Raw genomic sequence first — 17693 nt, 5'->3', positions numbered from 1 at the left:
TGGTTAGAAAACATAATCACATTTTATTACGATTTTGGGGAGTTTGTGGACTGGCCTAGTGTGTCTAGTTAGAAGAAACAAAAGAGATTGGGGAAGGGAGAGAGACCAAGAGAGAGGCAAAAAGCAAAGGAAAATATTAATAATATTCAATCTGTGGTGAGTACTAGGTGTTGTATGGAAGTACTGAATCACTATATCATACCCCTGAAACTAATATTACACTGTATGTCAACTGGAATTAAAATAAAAATGAAAAAAAAATTTTTTTAAATACACCAGATATTTGAAAAAAAAAAAAAGGTATTGTCTCTACAGGATGTGAAATTAGGATGTGAAATTAAAAAAAGGTATTGTCTCTACAGGATGTGAAATTATCCTCTACAGGATAGACATGAATTTATGGTGTTGATTATACTATTGTATTAACTCTGCTATATAATTTCTCTGTGAATTGATCCCACGTAGCTAAGTAGTACGGTGTCAAAATAGGTAAAGAAGAAACTCAGTTTCCAGTGCTGCTGATATTATTGCATTTTTATGTGCATTTTAATCAAAACTTTAATGAAAGTTGGGGGAAAGTTTATTAGCTACATGGTAGGAAGTGTATTAGCTACCTCCACAGCTTAGAGCAGATAAAAAGTGTAGAATGAGGGGAAATATTTTGTGTGCCAAAAGTGCAGCTGTTTCCATCAGAGGCTTCTGGGTCAAGTGTTTTGTCTGAACGAATTCAGTTAATTCATCAGAAATCCATAATTTAGACTGTAAACTTATGTGAAATAAGCTCCTTTATGTGATTAGTATTTAGTATGTAATTAAATGATCTTCACTGAATTGTAAGATTGTAAATAAAGTCATTTAATTTTATATACTGACTTCTCTTCTTAAGAGACTTGGAGAGTTAGGATTACTTCTTATGAAGAAAGAGGAATAGCAAATAAACTCAGGAAGAGAAGTACTGGGTGGGAAGCAACAGAACTTCTGAAATCTCTTTATTTTTCACTCTTACTGAGAAAATAATTCTATAAAATACACAAGCCAACATTATTTGAGCTAGCTGGCTTTCCCATGGGTGTGAGCATGTGGACAGACACGGGTGGACGTATATTCTTGGAGAGTCTGCAAATGCATTTCTAGGTGCTGGCATCACAATGGCGAGGTGAGAGGCAATCCTAAATAATCAAGCAGATCAAATCTGCATCACAATAACTGAATGAATCACGGGTCATTGCATGAGTCTAAATGCCATAAAAATTTAGAAATCAATGGAAAATTGTGATTTTTTCCCCCCTGATATTTACTCTCAAAGCAACCTAAAAGCATCTGTATTATATCCACTGCATGTGTATATGGCAAGGGGCTGCTCTGATCTAGTGTTGAATATCCTGTCGATATTATGTAAATGAAGCATGAGAATTACAATAGCATCCTTATTTGTTAACCTTGCAACCCATTAAAAAATTACAGCCTGTTGGATAGTCACAGCTTCTTTGTAAACGGAAAGAAAGAGAATATGCTTTTGTGTTCCCAGAATTTGTCCTGCAATTAATCTTTTCTCTTCTCTTCACAATGGTCAAAACAAATTGCCAGGTGTACCATAATTAGGAAGCAAAACATCTCCCCCACACACCAAGCAGGGAGAAATAACGCAATGTCATTGTATACTTATGAACACAACAGAATGTATTAGGACAACGGCTACGCTCTAGGTATACATACCTTACACTGCCTTTCTCTCAACAGAAATGCAAGTGCAGTTAGAACCCGTCGGGTTCAATTTATTGAAACTGCTATCAAAAGAAAGATATAAAATAAGTAGTTCATGTACTTACCTTACTTTATTTTGAAATTTCTTAGCTAGCTGCTCAGTCCTCATTTGGACAACATTTTACCTTGACACTTGTGCACATTAAAAAATACATCTCAGAGAGAGAGAGAAACCTTACAGGGAAAGGTTATAGCTTATTAAAATTAACTTGAACACTTTAGTTATCGGGGCACCTGGGTGGCTCAGTAGGTTAAGCGTCTGCCTTCGGGTCAGGTCCCAGGATCCCAGGGTTCTGGAATCCAGCCCCTCAACAGGCTCCCCGCTCAGTGGGGAGTCTCTTTATCCCTCGCTTTCTGCCCCTACCTCTCTGCTCGTGCGCTCTCCCCCTCTCTCAAATAAACAAATAAAATCTTACACACACACAAAAAAGAAAAAATTAATTATCTTTGCACACTATCCATGTTTTCTAGGGCTTTTTAAAAAAAAACTAGGTAAGACATTCTCCCAGGCCACTTTATAGAATCCAGCTAAAGCTTACTGAGTCCTACAACAAGTCTGGAGTAGCAGATAGTTGGAGATGCCTATTGATTTCTGAGACTCATGAGAGAATTAAAATTTCAGGTGAGGGGGGCTGGGTGGCTCAGTGGGTTAAGCCTCTGCCTTCGGCGCAGGTCATGATCTCAGGGTCCTAGGATCAAGCCCCGCATCGGGCTCTCTGCTCGGCAGGGAGCCTGCATCCTCCTCTCTCTGTGTGTGCCTCTCTGCCTACTTGTGATCGCTGTCTGTCAAATAAATAAATAAAGCCTTTAAAAAATAAATAAAAAATTAATAAATAAAATTTGGGGGCGCCTGGGTGGCTCAGTGGGTTAAGCTTCTGCCTTCGGCTGGGTCATGATCTCAGGATCCTGGGATCAAGCCCTGCATCGGGCTCTCTGCTCAGCAGGGAGCCTGCTTCCCCACCTTTGCCTGCCTCTCTGCCTACTTGTGATCTCTCTGTCAAATTAAAAAAAAAATTTCAGGTGACTCTTAGGCTTATTTTAATGATGGACTTACTTATAAATGAGCTTGACTTTGATTTCCCAACTGAAATTCTTCGTGCGGAGGCACAGTTTGCCACAAGGTCCGTACTGCAGGGGTGGACTGAGGAACCTGAGCTAAGAGTGCATCAGCTAAATCCGCCTCCACAGGTGAGGGAGGCTGCCAAAGTTGGCGCTTAATAATTCTGATGATCTAAGGAAACAGGACTTCTATATATATTATAGGAATGTTTTTACCTGCGGCGCCTGGATGGCACAGTCAGTTAGGCACTCGACTCTTGGTTTTGACTCAGGTTGTGATTTCAGGGTTGTGAGATCAAGTTGGGCTCTGTGCTTGGCACAGTGTCTGCTTGAGTTTCTCTCTCCCTTTCCCTTTGCCCCCGCCCCCTGCCACGCTCTCTCTAAAATAAATAAACAAATATTTTTAAAGATTTTATTTATTTATTTGTGTGTGTGAGAGAGAGAGCAAGAGTGCAAGCAGGGAGAACAGCAGCAGAGGCAGAGGGAGAAGGAGGCTCCCTGTGAGCGTGATGTGGGACTTGATCCCAGGACCTTGAGATCATGACTGCTTAAGGCAGACACTAACTGACTGAGCCACTTAGGTGTCCCATAAATAAATCTCTCTCTCTTTTTTTAAAGAACTTTTTTTTTTTTTTGTTTTGTTTTCCCCCTGACTGGAGGGGTTGAAAATCAGATAATATAAAAATCAATGAACAGGGGCACCTGGGTGGCTCAGTCATTAAGCGTCTGCCTTTGGCTCGGGTCGTGGTCCTGGGGTCCTGGGATCGAGCCCCACATCTGGCTCCCTGCCCTGCGGGAGGCCTGCTTCTCCCTCTCCCACTACCCCTTGTTGTGTTCCCTCTCTCACTGTGTCTCTCTCTGTCAAATAAATAAATAAAATCTTAAAAAAAAATCAATGAACATTTAAAGAATGTAATGTTGCATTTTTTTGTTCTTATAAAATCCATAGGTTCAAATCTTCACTCCACTGGCCACTAAACTTGTTCTACTGTAATTCTTGCAGGAAATTAAGCAGCTTCCTGGCCAATTAATAAGCAGCTACTGAGTGTCTACTGTGTGATGAATGTGTAATAAATAGGGTAACAGAAAAATGAGGAGAGAGTAGTATATGACATGGTCCTGCTGGCTGAGGGCTGAAAATCTATTTGAGGAGGACAAAACTAATCTACATAAAATGACTTTGAGGATGAGTAAATGCTGACTGCTGTAGTCACAATCCACTCCCTCCAACACGTGTGCACCTGTGCGAAGTTTGTGATGCCGATGGGCGTCGGAAGATATCGGGGAAAAACCACTAGAACTGGAGAAACAGGGAATGGGATATGGGAGTTCTTGGCTTAAATGTGGTTAGGTGATTAGGAAACTTGGCTTGTTTTATAAAGAGAATCCGAGTCTAAGACTTAGACTGGAGTTTGCCTCTTCTGAAGTAAGAAAAACACAGGTAAAGGCACAATGATGGATCTAGAACCAGGGCAGGGATTAAATATCGACAATTGACAAAGCAAAATCTGGCCCAATTTGTGATCGCAGCTGGAATTCTTTTCTCTTCCTTTGTTTTGTTTTTTAAAGATTTTATTTATTTTCAGAGAGGGAGGGAGGGAAGGAGAGCGTAAGCATGGGGTATAATAGGCAGAGGGAGAAACAGGCTCCCCACTGAGCAAGGAACGCGGGGCCCTATCCCAGGACTCTGGGATCACGACCTGAGCTGAAGGCCAATGCCTAACTGACTGAGCCACCCAGGCACCCCTCAGTTGGAATTCTTTAAACTATATTTGCCATAAACTTGCACGAACTATTCAAGAAATTTTTTAAAAAGTTGCATAGATCTTTAAAGTACATGAATATAGATTCTCTCCAATGATAAAGCCTAGCAGATGTTGTGGGTGAAATTTCCCCAAAGGTAGCACAATGATTATTTGCATCCCCCTTTCCATTTGTATCTATTCTGACATTAAAAAAAATCTGTGAATTTAGTAAGTAGTTGTCAATGCATAGGAAATTCAATGGAGAGTTTATAATTCTCTTCTTAATTGACTCTGTCAGCATCATTCTATATGACACCCCAAAAATCTTCTTCATGGACCTTCTAGGGTATTGGGACCCCCATGTTCTTCCCCCCTCCCCAGTTGCTCCTATTTGCTGGTGCCTCTCTCCCTGATCTGTATGGGTCTGAACTCTTACTCTAGGCTCCCTTCTCTTCTCACGGTCAGTGACTTCCTGAATGATCTCGTGGCCCCGTAGCCACATACTTCTCCACCTGCCTAGCTAGTAGGTCTTCTATAGACTAAACTTGGCCTCTAACAGTCCCCACCTCAGCCACCACTGCATCCAAACCACCAGCATCTCTTGCTGGCCTTCCACGTGTATCCTTTGTGCCATCAAATGCTATCCCTACAACACAATAGGAATGATCTTTCAAAAATGCAGTTGTCTATTGCAGGGTTGAGTTTTCAGTGTACAACAATTCAGATGTACAAACATGCAACCTGATTTTCCTAAAACTAGACTTAATTTTTACCCTTTAGTGCTCATTTCCATTTTCTAGTGTTACATTACTATTTTTTTAAAAGATTTATTTATTTGAGGGAGTGCGTGTGTGTGAATGGGGGAGGGGCAGAGGGAGAGACTCTCAAGCAGGCTCCCTGCTGAGGGCAGGGCTGATGCGGGGGGCTGGATCCCATGAACCTTGAGATTATGACCTGAGCCGAAATCACAAGTTGGCTACTCAACCGACTGAGCCATCCAGGAGCCCCAAGTGTTCCATTATTTTTAATGAGTCTGAGTTAAACTCAGTCTCTTTCAATTTTCTTAGTGTCTTCTGAGTAAATTTAGTCATCTGAGGTTTCTGACCCTCCTCTTTTCTCTCCATATCCAGGTTGGGAGTGAGGGTGGGGGGCTTTTGCAGCCCCACAGCGTCAGTGAAGTTAGTCCTTCCGCTCTGTAGCTACATCTCAGACTTTCACTGGCGTCCACATAAACTGAAATTTTATTCCTGGCGTTTTTCTTATGTCCATTTAAAAAATGTCAGATTGAAAAATAAAGTGAACGAATCAACTTTCTGATAATCTTCTGCTGCTTTAGTTCTCTCCAAAGTCCTCAACAGAGAATTCTGAGAGAGAAAAACAGGGTTGGAAGCATCATGCTTCCTGATTTCAAGCTATATTATGAAGTTAGAGTAACCAAGAGAGTAGGATGTTGGCATGAAAACAGACACCAAGATCAATGGAACAGAATAGAGAACACAGGAATGAACCCAAGTATCTATGGTCAACTAGTTTTTGATGAGGGCACCCAGAAGACACAAAGGGGAAAGGATAATTCCTTCAACAGGTGGTGCTGGGGAAACTGGAAATCCGCTGGCAAAAAAATAAAACTGGACTCATCTTACATAGCAAAAAAAAACAAAACAAAAACAAAACAAAAAAAAACCCCACCTCAAAACGGATTAAGGACTTAAACATGAAAGCTGAAGCCATATAAATCTTAGAATAAGACATAGGGAACAAGCTCCTTGACACTGACTTTGGCAATAGTTTTTTGGATATGACACTCAAAAAAGCTTCTGCTTGGCAAAGGAGACCATCAACAAAATAAAAAGGCAGTGTATGGGATAGGGGAAGGTATTTGCAAGCCATCTATCAAGTAAAGAGTGAATATCAGATAAACAATTAATATCCAAAATATATATGGAACTCATACAACTCAACAGCAAGAAGACAAGCAACCCCAGTTTAAAATTTGGCAAATGACCCAAAGTGGCATTATTCCAAAGAAGACATACCAATGGCCAACAGTAAATGAAAAGGAGTTCAATATCACTCATCATGCAGAAAATACAGATCAAAATCCCAATGTGATATCATTTCAACATCTGCTGGGAGGCATATTATCAAGAAGGCAAGAGAAACAACTGTGGCGAGGATGTGGAGAAAGGGGACACTTATACACGGTGGGGATGCAAACTGGTGTGGCCAGTCTGGAAAACAATAGGGAGGTTCCTCAAAAAAAGAAAACTAGAACTACCCTCCAATCCAGCAATCTCACGTCTGGGTACGTAACCAAAGGAAACAAAATCAGTTACCTTGAAGAGACGTTTGTGCTCCCATGTTCACTGCAGCTTTACTCACAATAGCCAAGACATGAAAACAACCAAAGTGTCCACCAACAGGTGAATAAAGAAGACGCGGCGTGCCCGCACCCACGTACACAACGGAGTAGTATTCAGCGATGAGAAAGAAGGGAGTCTTGCCATTTGGGACAGTATGAGTAAATCAGGAAGACATTAGGCTAAGTGAAATACATGAAATACAGAAAGAAGAAAAATGCATGATCCTGTATGTAGAATCTAAAAAAAAACATCAAATGCACGGAAGCAGAGAGTAGAACTGTGGTTAGCAGCCACGGGGAGGCGGGAGGATATGAGATGTTGGTTATGGGGCACATGGTTGCAGTTACATACGATCACTAAGTCTAGAGATCTAATACACAACATGAGGATTAGAGTTTATAATACTGTACTAAATACTGGAAATTGGCTAAGAGAATACGTCTTGGGCACTAACATCATACACACACCCAATGGTAACTGTGTGAAGAGAAGGTATGTTAAGTAGCTTGACAGTAGTAATCATTTCGCTGTGTATATTTTATATCAAATCATCAAGTGGTACGCCTTAAATATACACAATTTTTATTAAACACACACACACACACACAGTCCTTGAGATGTTTAAAAGTGTAAGTCATAACAAAACATCCTCCCTCCCTATCTCCCCATCCCTAGGAAGCCACCTCCCTGCCCCATCCCTCCTTTCTCCTTAAGCACAGGGCTGAGCTGCTTACACAGGGAGCCCTGCCTGGCAACCCTTACTTCCCCGACTCACCAGGCACTGCCCTGCACTCACCAGGCCTGCTGCACATATAACCAAGAGGGAAGCCAAAGTCCCCGCCTTCCCCCTCTATCAGCAGACCATCTGCGCATGCGTCATAGGAGGCCATCAAACCAATGGGCATCTGGGCTCCAACGTGTTAAGTTGCTTCTTATCAGCAAGGGGTTCTGGGCCAGTGCCTGAGAGCAGTGGCCAGAAAGTGCCAGACAGCCACTTTTTTTTTTTTTTTAAAGCTTTACTACAGCTTTTGACTTGAAAATAATGTGACAGCATAATTGATTGAAGCATTAAGATATTTTCCCTTCCTCTCCTATCGGACAAATAGTCAGGCTCATCTTAGTATTTTCCTGCCTAAGGGATTTTCACAGAAGCTGCGTGAGGGGAGCAGCATTTCCAGGTGAGGGGAGGGAGGTGCTGAGAGAGTGTGAAGCCTCCAAGAATGTGAGGGATAAGAAATACAGATTCTCCCAGACAGAGGTTGGCAGGGGTGGTGATAGGGCTTCAGAGATGATGGCTACTCGGAGCATGTGTGGACCAGGTGAGACTCTCGACCTAACTGTTTCCAGGAGCCTCCTGCAGTTTCCAGGTAGAGGAGCAGGAGCTTCTGACTTGAAGGGGTTATGAGGGCAGTGAGGAGATGGGTGTCCTAGCAGTAACTCTGTGGGTAAATAACCAGTGACCTCAAGCTCTACCTGATCATTGGGTGGGTATATAATGCCACAGGGCCTTTGCACGGTCTTGGAGAGGGGAAGGTCTGATAAATACGGAGTCTGAATCCCCTACCAGTTTGGTGAAATGGGAGCAGAGGGTGACTTAGGTTGACCAGAAGAAAATGTAATAATGCATTTGGGTTTGTACAACGGAGTGGAACTGAATTTGAACCTTCCATACTCTATTTAAGGTTGCAGACATTGACAAAAGGAATGGATATGTTTTATTTTTTGCTCCCTCTTATCAAACCTGCACCCTGCCCCACTCCCCCAAACTCCATCCCTTTCTATTCCCTTCTGGTGTCATACGCCAAGTTCTAGTTAAAGTGTATATAAGGGGAAAAAAGAAAAAAAGAAAAGAAAAGAGAAGAGAATGAAGTCAGAGAAAATAGGAGGTATGTGGAACATTCTGGAAAGGTTTTTATCTATTTTTGAGAAATGGAATGAAATGAAGGTTCTCCCCAAAACAGAACATTAGATACCTCAAACCTGCCAGAGAATAAAGGTCAGAAACAATAAACATAGTATCTGTAGTATCTGGCACTGCCTTTCCCATCAGGAGGTTCTAACTCTACTGATTTTTACCTGAGAGGCACTGCTGAGAAGAAACTCGTCTATTAATTGGCTTATGAGGACAGATACCCAGATAGAGAGGCTTCAGTTGCTGTGACAAAATCATTTCATTCAGTTTTTTCTGCAGAATGAAATATTCTTCAGATAACTTTGAAATCTAAAAAGAAGGTCATGTGTCAGATTAAATCAAGGAAAAGAATTCACAGGGCTCCACAGGTACCCTGGGGGCTGGTAAATCCTGACTGACAGTCCCCCAGACTCTTCTCCAGAACCCACCCTGACCCTGGTCTGAAAACCCAGGGTCTGGAAAAGTCCTCGCCTGGCCAAGCCTCCTCCCCCTTTGTGCTGCTTGCACGTCTCACATTTTCCATTTAAAACTGCCAAACGTGTCATGCTACTCGAAGGATTCCATCCTGATCAACTCCTCCTGGGGTTCCTGAGACCAGGCTCCTGACCCTGTCCCTCTGCAGCAATTTTGCCTGTAGAAACCCTCTTTTGCCTTACAGTGTGTTGACCCCGTCTTTTCCTTTCCAGTGTTCTCAGCCTGACTTCAGGCCACTCTCCTCTCCTTCCACCTGGGCCCTCTGCCTCCGTCTGGTCTGCCTCCGGGCTCTGTTACACAGATGTCCTGCTGGCCGCATGTGGGGCTCCTGCTTTTTTGCCTCTAGCTTCGTCCCCGTGGAGCACTGAAGCTACTCCTGGGGCATTATTAGCCAGCTCCAGGGAGACGGCTTGGAAATTCTACATCTCCTCCACATCTCTGACACACAGTAGGTCAGGATTTGAATCTCCAATCTGGTCTTTAGGTTGAGAAAACGTATGCACCAAGGAAAAGAAAGACCGTATGTGTATTAAACTCTCTATTCCCATGTACTTAAAAAAAATAGAGCAGGAGGGCGCTGGCAGAGCTGTAGGAACAGCCAGACGCTGGAGATGTTTGGGCCACACCTCTAACGTGAAAGAGGGGGCCAGGAGCAGCTATGGTGTTTTCGTATGGACTCACTGTCAGAGACAAAATGCAGAGTTTAGGGCCCATGAGTATTAGGCAGTCCCTCTTTGATCTAACTCATGATGAGATCCATCCCTCCAACCCTCCATCCATCCCTCCCTCCCTCCCTTCCTTTTTAAAAGTAGGTTCCATGCCCAGCACGGACCCTGATGCAGGGCTCGATCTCACAATGCCGAGATCAAGACTGGAGCTGAGATCAAGAGTTGGATGCGTAACTATCTGAGCCACCCAGGTGCCCCTAATGATATTTCTTCCACGATTTTATATGCTATTGACTATTCCGGTAATGCATACTTACTTATAATATGCATTTTAGAGGCCATCTAGTTAAAATCCTTCACTTTACACAAGAGAAAATAAAGGTGCCCATGCACAAAGTGATTTACTGCAGGTTGAACGCCTAGACAGAAAGCAAGATCTGGAATTGGCATTTCCAGGAGCTGCTCGCTGTGGTCTCCCTCCAGAGCACTGATTATCAACGTTCCATACCCAACCCATGAGAAGCCCTAAAGCCACCTGCTCCTTCCAAAAACAGCTGAAACATGCCTACTCATGGCACAAGATATTCTCCAACAGGAAATCTTTCTTTGTGGGTTTTCTTTATGGTTCCTCATTGTCATGGTGTAACACGTAGAGTTTCATCTTCGTTGCACATATGTCTGAGTAGAGCTATGCCTAATTTTGAAACATAGTGAGGTCTACTCAAAATTTGGGGCAGAAAAAGCATAGACTTCAGAAGATTTATAAAACTTTTTTTTTCTTTAGCTATAATGAAAGATCTCAGATATGGAAATTTGCATTGTCAAATGCCAACATTTTAGTTAGCTGTAGGACTACTGGTCTCTTTACAAGATTTTTGTCATATCATACATAATTTCTTATGACACATTGTTATAAAAAATGATGGCTATTTGAATAGCAAAACCCTTGAGGCATTACAAAAGAGGTTTGCAGTTTCATAAAAACAGATGAAAGAGGATATCAGTTACTCATGAGCTGTAGGTTTACTTCAGTCACTGTGTGGTTCCCCGAGATTTCTACTAGTAAATCTATTTACATACCTGTTTTGAAAAGATGGCCAAATCACATGCTTCTTTCTCTAAAACTGCTTTCGGGTCTTTGTCATTCTTTGTCCTGAAATTACAGGATTCCTCATGTTTTGTGGGACAGGAATATAGATCGTGAGTATTTCTTGCCACTTCGGTTGGTGTCGCAACAATCTTTTGATTTTTAAGAGAGGACGTCCTGTCCTTCCTTACTTGCTGCCTTCTCTTGTAGCCCCGGAATTTGCTCTGAATGAACACGGCTGCTCTATCTTCTTCCTGCACTTGGACTGTTGCTTCAGACTGTCTCTCTTGGGCCATCCCCAATCTCAGATGGCTGCATGCTGGTGCCTTCTGGGTGACCACCGATGTCTTCTTTTCCTTTTCCTTGCTCTCTGCGTTTTGGTGGACTGACTGTTGGCTAAGACTAGGTTCCAATGTTTTTTTAAAAGAAGGCTGCTTTGTCTCATTTTCCACTGACCAAAGTCCTGGGGAGCTTGGCCTTTCTGACAGGGCCTTCCTTTCTAAATATATTGCTTTGGATTCTTCAAAATTCCTTTCCTCTGCATACCTCTGGTAGTAATTCTGGACCACAGAGTCCTCCTTCTCCACTCTCCTTATCTTATTGTTCTCTTCCGGGTCTCTCATGCACTTCTTTTTGGGGTGTCCTTCTGCCCAAGGGTCTCCCACCAGTTGTGGTTCTCGTGTAGCCTCTTCCCCAAACAAGTTATTCATTTTGTTCTGAGTTTGATATTTTCTGTTGTTATTTTCAATGGCCCGAGTGCCTTCCTCTTCAGCTTTGAAAGTAGACATCGTCACTACAGATGTACTTCCCTTATGGTTTGGAGCTGGAATGACTATTTCATTAGCAGAGATGGCATTTTCTGTCTGTTTCTTCACAGAAGATTCCCTGGGAGAAACAGATTGCATCTGAGTACAGAATACTGAACTGGAAATTATTCACCGCTTCTGGCAATAGCTATATACTACGTGGTGTTGGGACCACAGTCCAAGGGGTGAAACAAGCTCAAAGTAAAAACTTCTCAAGTCACGTTAATCAAGCCCTTCCCAATCGTTCTCTCTGGCAGCAGAAGTTTAATGATAAAACCAATTTCAACTTTGGGTGAGAAATATCCTAGTGTATTTTCACCCGAGGTATCAAAATTCTAGGAATTTAATCACTTCAAGACATGTCTTTTTCAAAAGGAAGCACCTACAGGGAGGAGAAGTTGTGGAAAATATGCCTAAACTTGAAACTAGCAAGCCAGGTGTGTTCACTAGGCTGACGTGCTGTATAAGCATGAAGTCTGCTGATCACAGGAAGTATTGAACAAAATTAAAGGGAAGCAATGTTCCCGCTACAGTTCATGCTCATGTAATATGCTGACCAAAACTGCACAGCTGTTACTTTACCAATATCCTTCCAAAATGATTTCCCCTTACCTTGAGGATAACATCTTCTCTACAGCCTTTTTTTTTTTTTTAAGCCACATTTTTTTGTTTGTTTTTGTTTTTGTTTTGGTGAGGACAAAACCCTCACAAGAGCAATATGGCCATGAAAAGTGTGCTAAGGTACAGTGAAAAAGTCATAACCTGACATGCTACTTGGGGGAGTTTTGCCAAAAACTTTTGATTTTTAGCTCAGGAAAGCCATGGAAGAGTTTTGGTCTTTTGCAATCTGTTTGTACATAAGGACCTGTCTTGAAGCTGAACTTGGAAAAAGTCACTGGAACTCAAATTTCCTAATCCCACTGGCTACTTCCTAGGCCAATAATAGCATCTTTAGGTTTATGTGGGAGGCACAGTAGAGTCTCTTGTTACTCTGCCAAGGACGGAGAACTAGGTGGGGTACCAAGAACCCATCATTTCAATGAGTGGCTACATTAGTATTTTGAATACTATGAATACTTTGAACACTAGGCTTTGAATATTTTGAATACTTTGAATACTATGCTAGTATTTTGAATACTTTCAAAATACCCCCAGAGAATGCCTATCCTAGTCAGAATAGAAGTAATGAGAAAAAGATAAGCAAACTATATCACAAAGCTATAGTAATCAAAACAATGTGGTACTGGCCTAAAAACAGACTCATAGACCAATGGAACAGAATAGAGAGCCCAAAATAAGCATGCACATTTATGGTCAATTAATTTATGACAAAGGAGCTAAGAATGTACAATGAAGGTAGAATGGTCTATTCAATAAATGGTGTTGGGAAATTAGACAGCCACACGCAAAATAATGAAACTGGATTCCTGTCTTACACTACTATAAAAACTAACTCAAAATGGATTAAAGACTTGAACATAAGACCTGAAATCCTAAAACTACTAGAAGAAAACGTAGGTAGTAAGATCCTTAACTTTGGTCTTGGTAATCGTTTTGTTTGTTATTTATTGGATTTGATACCAAAAACAAAGGCAACAAAAGCAAAAAAGAACAAGTAGGACTACATAAAATGAAAAAGCTAAAAAAATGAAAAAACAAAAAACAAAAAAACAAAACCCACAAAAAAACAAAACCAAAAACCAAAAAAAACAAAAAACAAAAAAACAAAAAGCTTCTGTGCACCAGAGGAAACCATCAATAAAATGAAAAGGGAGAATGGGAGAAAATATTTGCAACTCATATATCTGATAAAGGGTTAATATCCAAAATATATGAAGAACTCATGCAACTCAATAGCAAAAAATAACCTGATTTAAAATGGGTGGAGGATCTGAGCAGACACTATTCAAAGAAGATACAAAAATGGCCAACAGGTGCATGAAAAGGGGCTCAACATTACTAATCACCCAGAAAAATACAAATCAAAATCATGATGAGATGTCACGTCACACCTGTGAGAATGGCTATTATCACAAAAGACAAGAGAAAACACATATTGGTGAAGACGTATGCAATGAGAATGTTGGATGTTGGTGGGAATGAAAATTGGTGCCATTACAGAAAACAATATGGAGGTTCCTCAAAAAAACTCAATACCAGCAATCCGACTTCTGGCACTATATTTAAAGGAAACAATGATCTCAAAGAAATCTCTGCACTTCCATGTTCACTGCAGTATTTCTCACAAAAACCAAGAGCTGGAAATAACCCAAGTGTCCATTAATGGATGAATGGATAAAGAAGTTATGGTATACGTATACAATGGAGTATTATTCAGCCACGAGAAAGAAGGAAATCCCGCCTTTCGTGATAACATGGATGAAATAAACCAGACAGGGGAAGAAAAATACTGCACAGTATCACTTATGTGTGGAATCTGAAAAAGAAAAGAAAAAAAAAAAAAGAAACAGAGAGTTTTGGCTGTGAAAGGGTTAGGTGGGGGAAATAGGGAGAGATTGGTAAAAGGATAGAGCCTTCCAGCTATTCGATGAGTAGGAGTAATCACTGTTCAGTAGAACTGAATTTTGCTAAGGGAGTACAACTGAAATGTTCTCACCAAAAAAGCATCAAAGAGAACTAACTATGTAAGGTGATGGATGTTGTAATGAATTAAATGGGGAAATTCTTCCACAACATCTATGTATATCAAATCATCATGATGCACACTTTAAATATCTTACAATTTTATATGTAAACCACGAATTTTCTATGTAAATACCTCAGTGAAGTGGAAATTTTTAAAAAGATGAACCAGTTCTTGGGATCTAGCGTACAGCGTGGTGGCTCGTGATGATACCGTATAATGGACTTGAAAGTTGCTAAAGGAGGTGTTCTTACCACACACACAGTTGTAATTACGAGGTGAGGGAAATGTTAACTAACTTCACCGTGGTAATTATTTTACAATATATAAGTGCATCAAATCATCATGTTGTACACCTTAAAATGACCCAGTGTTATATGCCAATTCAAGCCCAGTAAATTCAGGAAAAAAAAAAAAAAAAAAAAAGACAAGGGGCCTGGGATTGGGGCTGGAATGATCTCTATCTCTTATAGAGAGATACAATTTAGGCATCTTTTGATTAATTCAAGTTTTATCAATGAGGCAAAATCTACATATTTGCATCCCTTCCTCTTTATCCCTTAACCGAGATCTTCCACATCCCTACTGTACCTTTGCATATCTTTACAGCAGAGTTAACTCGTGTTTCTGGAATCATGCATTTATTGGTTATATTTCTTTTCCAAGATTCTGTGAGCAACTGTTAGGACTAGGGTTTTGTCTTAATTATCTGTGTGTCCCCACAGCTTAGCATAAAGCCTTCTGTATGAATGAATTCAGGTGGATCTACGAATAGCACTTAGAAATATGATATGCAGGCTCAAAAGAAGAAAGGGCCAAGTGCCATGTTTTGAAGATTGGATTACGGCTTAGGAATTAATGGCATATTGGATATTAAGGCCATGGGAATGAATGAGAGAGGCCAGAGACGATGATATTTAGATGTGAAGGAGGATTTAAATATGGGGAGAAGAGGAGGAGTTAGCAAAGGATACTTAGAATTAGGAGCAGAAATGTAGAGAGAAGTCTGGCAGAAGCCTAGGAAGAGAAAAGCTGTGGAAGGAAAGGGCGGTCATCAGAGAGAAATGCCAGTGAACTTCCCAATAGGATAAAGAACACAAGAGCGGCCACTGGGTGTTCACTGACATTTAATGGTTCAGTATTCGGACCTGATTAGGTGCAAGAAAGACTGTGAACTTTATTTTGACTTCACAGATTTGGAAAAATTGTGTAATGTCAAAATGGCATAAGAATGAACATTATTATACCTTTTATTTTCAAAGTTTTTCTTGTAGTCAAATTCCTGATCATAGGTTTGAATGGTTGTTGCTGCTGTGTTTTTCATGTTAACATTTTCTTTTCTTTGTTTCCTGACTAGATGTCCTCTTGCAGCTGAAACATATAAGGTGGGGAGCAGTGCTAATTAGAATAAAGACAAAGACACATTACTTAAGTGAATAGAAACACTTTTTTTTTTGACCATCAATGTCAAAGAGGAAAATTAAAGACTCCAAATAGAACATGTTCGTTGAAAATACTGTTCATTAAAAGTATTGTTCATTAACTAGATTCTTCTAGATGACAAGCTATAGTAAGAAAATAACTAAGGCACCTTTTGTATTAAGGAGAGTCTGGGGATGAAATTGAAATGAAAGAGATTGGCTAAGCTGATGAAAAGGAGAAAATGTATTCATTTGCTTAAAATCTGCTGATAACTACTTCGGCTATTTATGGGAGAAAGTCCCTATTATCTGAGTGTGATGTTTTGGACTTTCTGGGCAATTATCCTTGGAGCTAGATACATTTCAGAATTCAGGTTTAAATTTTTTTATTTTATAAAGGTAATTCAGAGCAAATAATATACATTCCATAACGTTCTCCATGCCAGGGAAGCATTCCATAATCAAAACCATGAATATTTCTCCGGAAAAACTGTATTTTTACCACGGGCGATGAAGAAAGGGCTATAAATATTAGATCATGTTTCACTGCTGGATGAGGTATGATAAACCTTTTCTTCAGTGTTTTACAAATTTTGGAATTGAGGATAAAGAATTTGGTCCCAAATTATAGGGATTTGAATTTTGATGTTTCAGTGAGAAGTTAAGGGCTTTAAAAATCCCCAAAGACATGAACCATTACGAATGGACAGACCTGCGACTAGAACATGGATCTTTCAAATGTTAGTCAACAATTCTGCCCACCATGTCCGTGTTCTCCAGAAGGCAGGCTGCAAATCCATGGTGGATTAGAGAATCAATTTAATGGGCCAAACCTTGTGTCTAAAAATGAAGTGAAATAAAGCAGAATAGAAAACATCAGAGTGCCTTGCTTGTAGTAGGAGTGTGTATCAGGCTGCACAGTAAAATATGGTTTTTACTATGGAAGTCCAAGTAACATATTTTGAAAGATACTGGATTAAACCATGCCAGGTTCTAAATTTAGTTTCTCCTAGAAAAATGGAAAGTGAAATCTAAAGTCCACTGACACACTTTAATAAAAACATGTGAAATAAGATTATAAATATTATTTGCCTAGAGTTAACAGAAAGAAATGGATGCCCTTGAACAAAATGAGATTTAATCAAGTGGTCAAAAATTAGGTCAAGTGTAACCTTTGGAATAAAGTAGGAAAAATGTTATTGTCCAAGGGATTGTAATAATATGATTCCTGTAATTTGTAATTAATTCAATCACTTGTTGTATCTCGCACAATAGGTCAACTGTGTTTCACTGATGCCTGACAGAAAATTGAGAAATTGAATTATTTTATCTAAAACAAAGCATTCAAATATTAAAAGTGCCCATCACTAAAACAATGTGATTTAGATGTGGTATAGAGAAAATATCAACGTGACAGAGTCTGAAATAAAACACAAAAGCTATGTAAGAATGGAGGTTTGTATATATGATTAGATTTTATGTCCATCCCCAAATGTAACATTATGTCCTGTTACATCGTGAGACCACCTAAGTGATTACCTGACTGTATTACTATAGCACTCTCTTTCCTTTTCTCCTGTATTTTTTGGTATCTTCTTGAATCCAAGAATCCTCTGACACAGGCTTGAATCAAAATAAGCTTGTCAATGGCTTCCTTTCGCATTAAATTTAACTGTTCCACATGGTAATATTTCAGGAACACCTTAGAAGAATTAAAATGAAATACAAATAAAACGATGACACAAATGTG

The 17693-nt window shown here is 40.3% G+C and overlaps 1 protein-coding gene across 1 annotated transcript in view; it reads right to left on the bottom strand.

The window, feature by feature from the left end:
- Nucleotides 1–17693, bottom strand: part of MYO3A (myosin IIIA) — a 230683-nt gene that overhangs the window by 29933 nt on the left and 183057 nt on the right. The window contains exons 26-29 of the mRNA XM_046012977.1: nucleotides 17483–17645; nucleotides 15770–15893; nucleotides 11066–11957; nucleotides 9008–9152 (exon numbers count right to left, since the gene is read on the bottom strand). Coding sequence (XP_045868933.1) covers nucleotides 9008–9152; nucleotides 11066–11957; nucleotides 15770–15893; nucleotides 17483–17645 — 1324 coding nt within the window. The remainder of the gene's footprint in view (nucleotides 1–9007; nucleotides 9153–11065; nucleotides 11958–15769; nucleotides 15894–17482; nucleotides 17646–17693) is intronic.

The sequence above is a fragment of the Meles meles genome, chromosome 7, assembly GCF_922984935.1.
Source record: "Meles meles chromosome 7, mMelMel3.1 paternal haplotype, whole genome shotgun sequence".
Taxonomy (NCBI): Eukaryota; Metazoa; Chordata; class Mammalia; order Carnivora; family Mustelidae; genus Meles; species Meles meles.
This window is presented reverse-complemented; position numbering and strand designations above follow the sequence as displayed.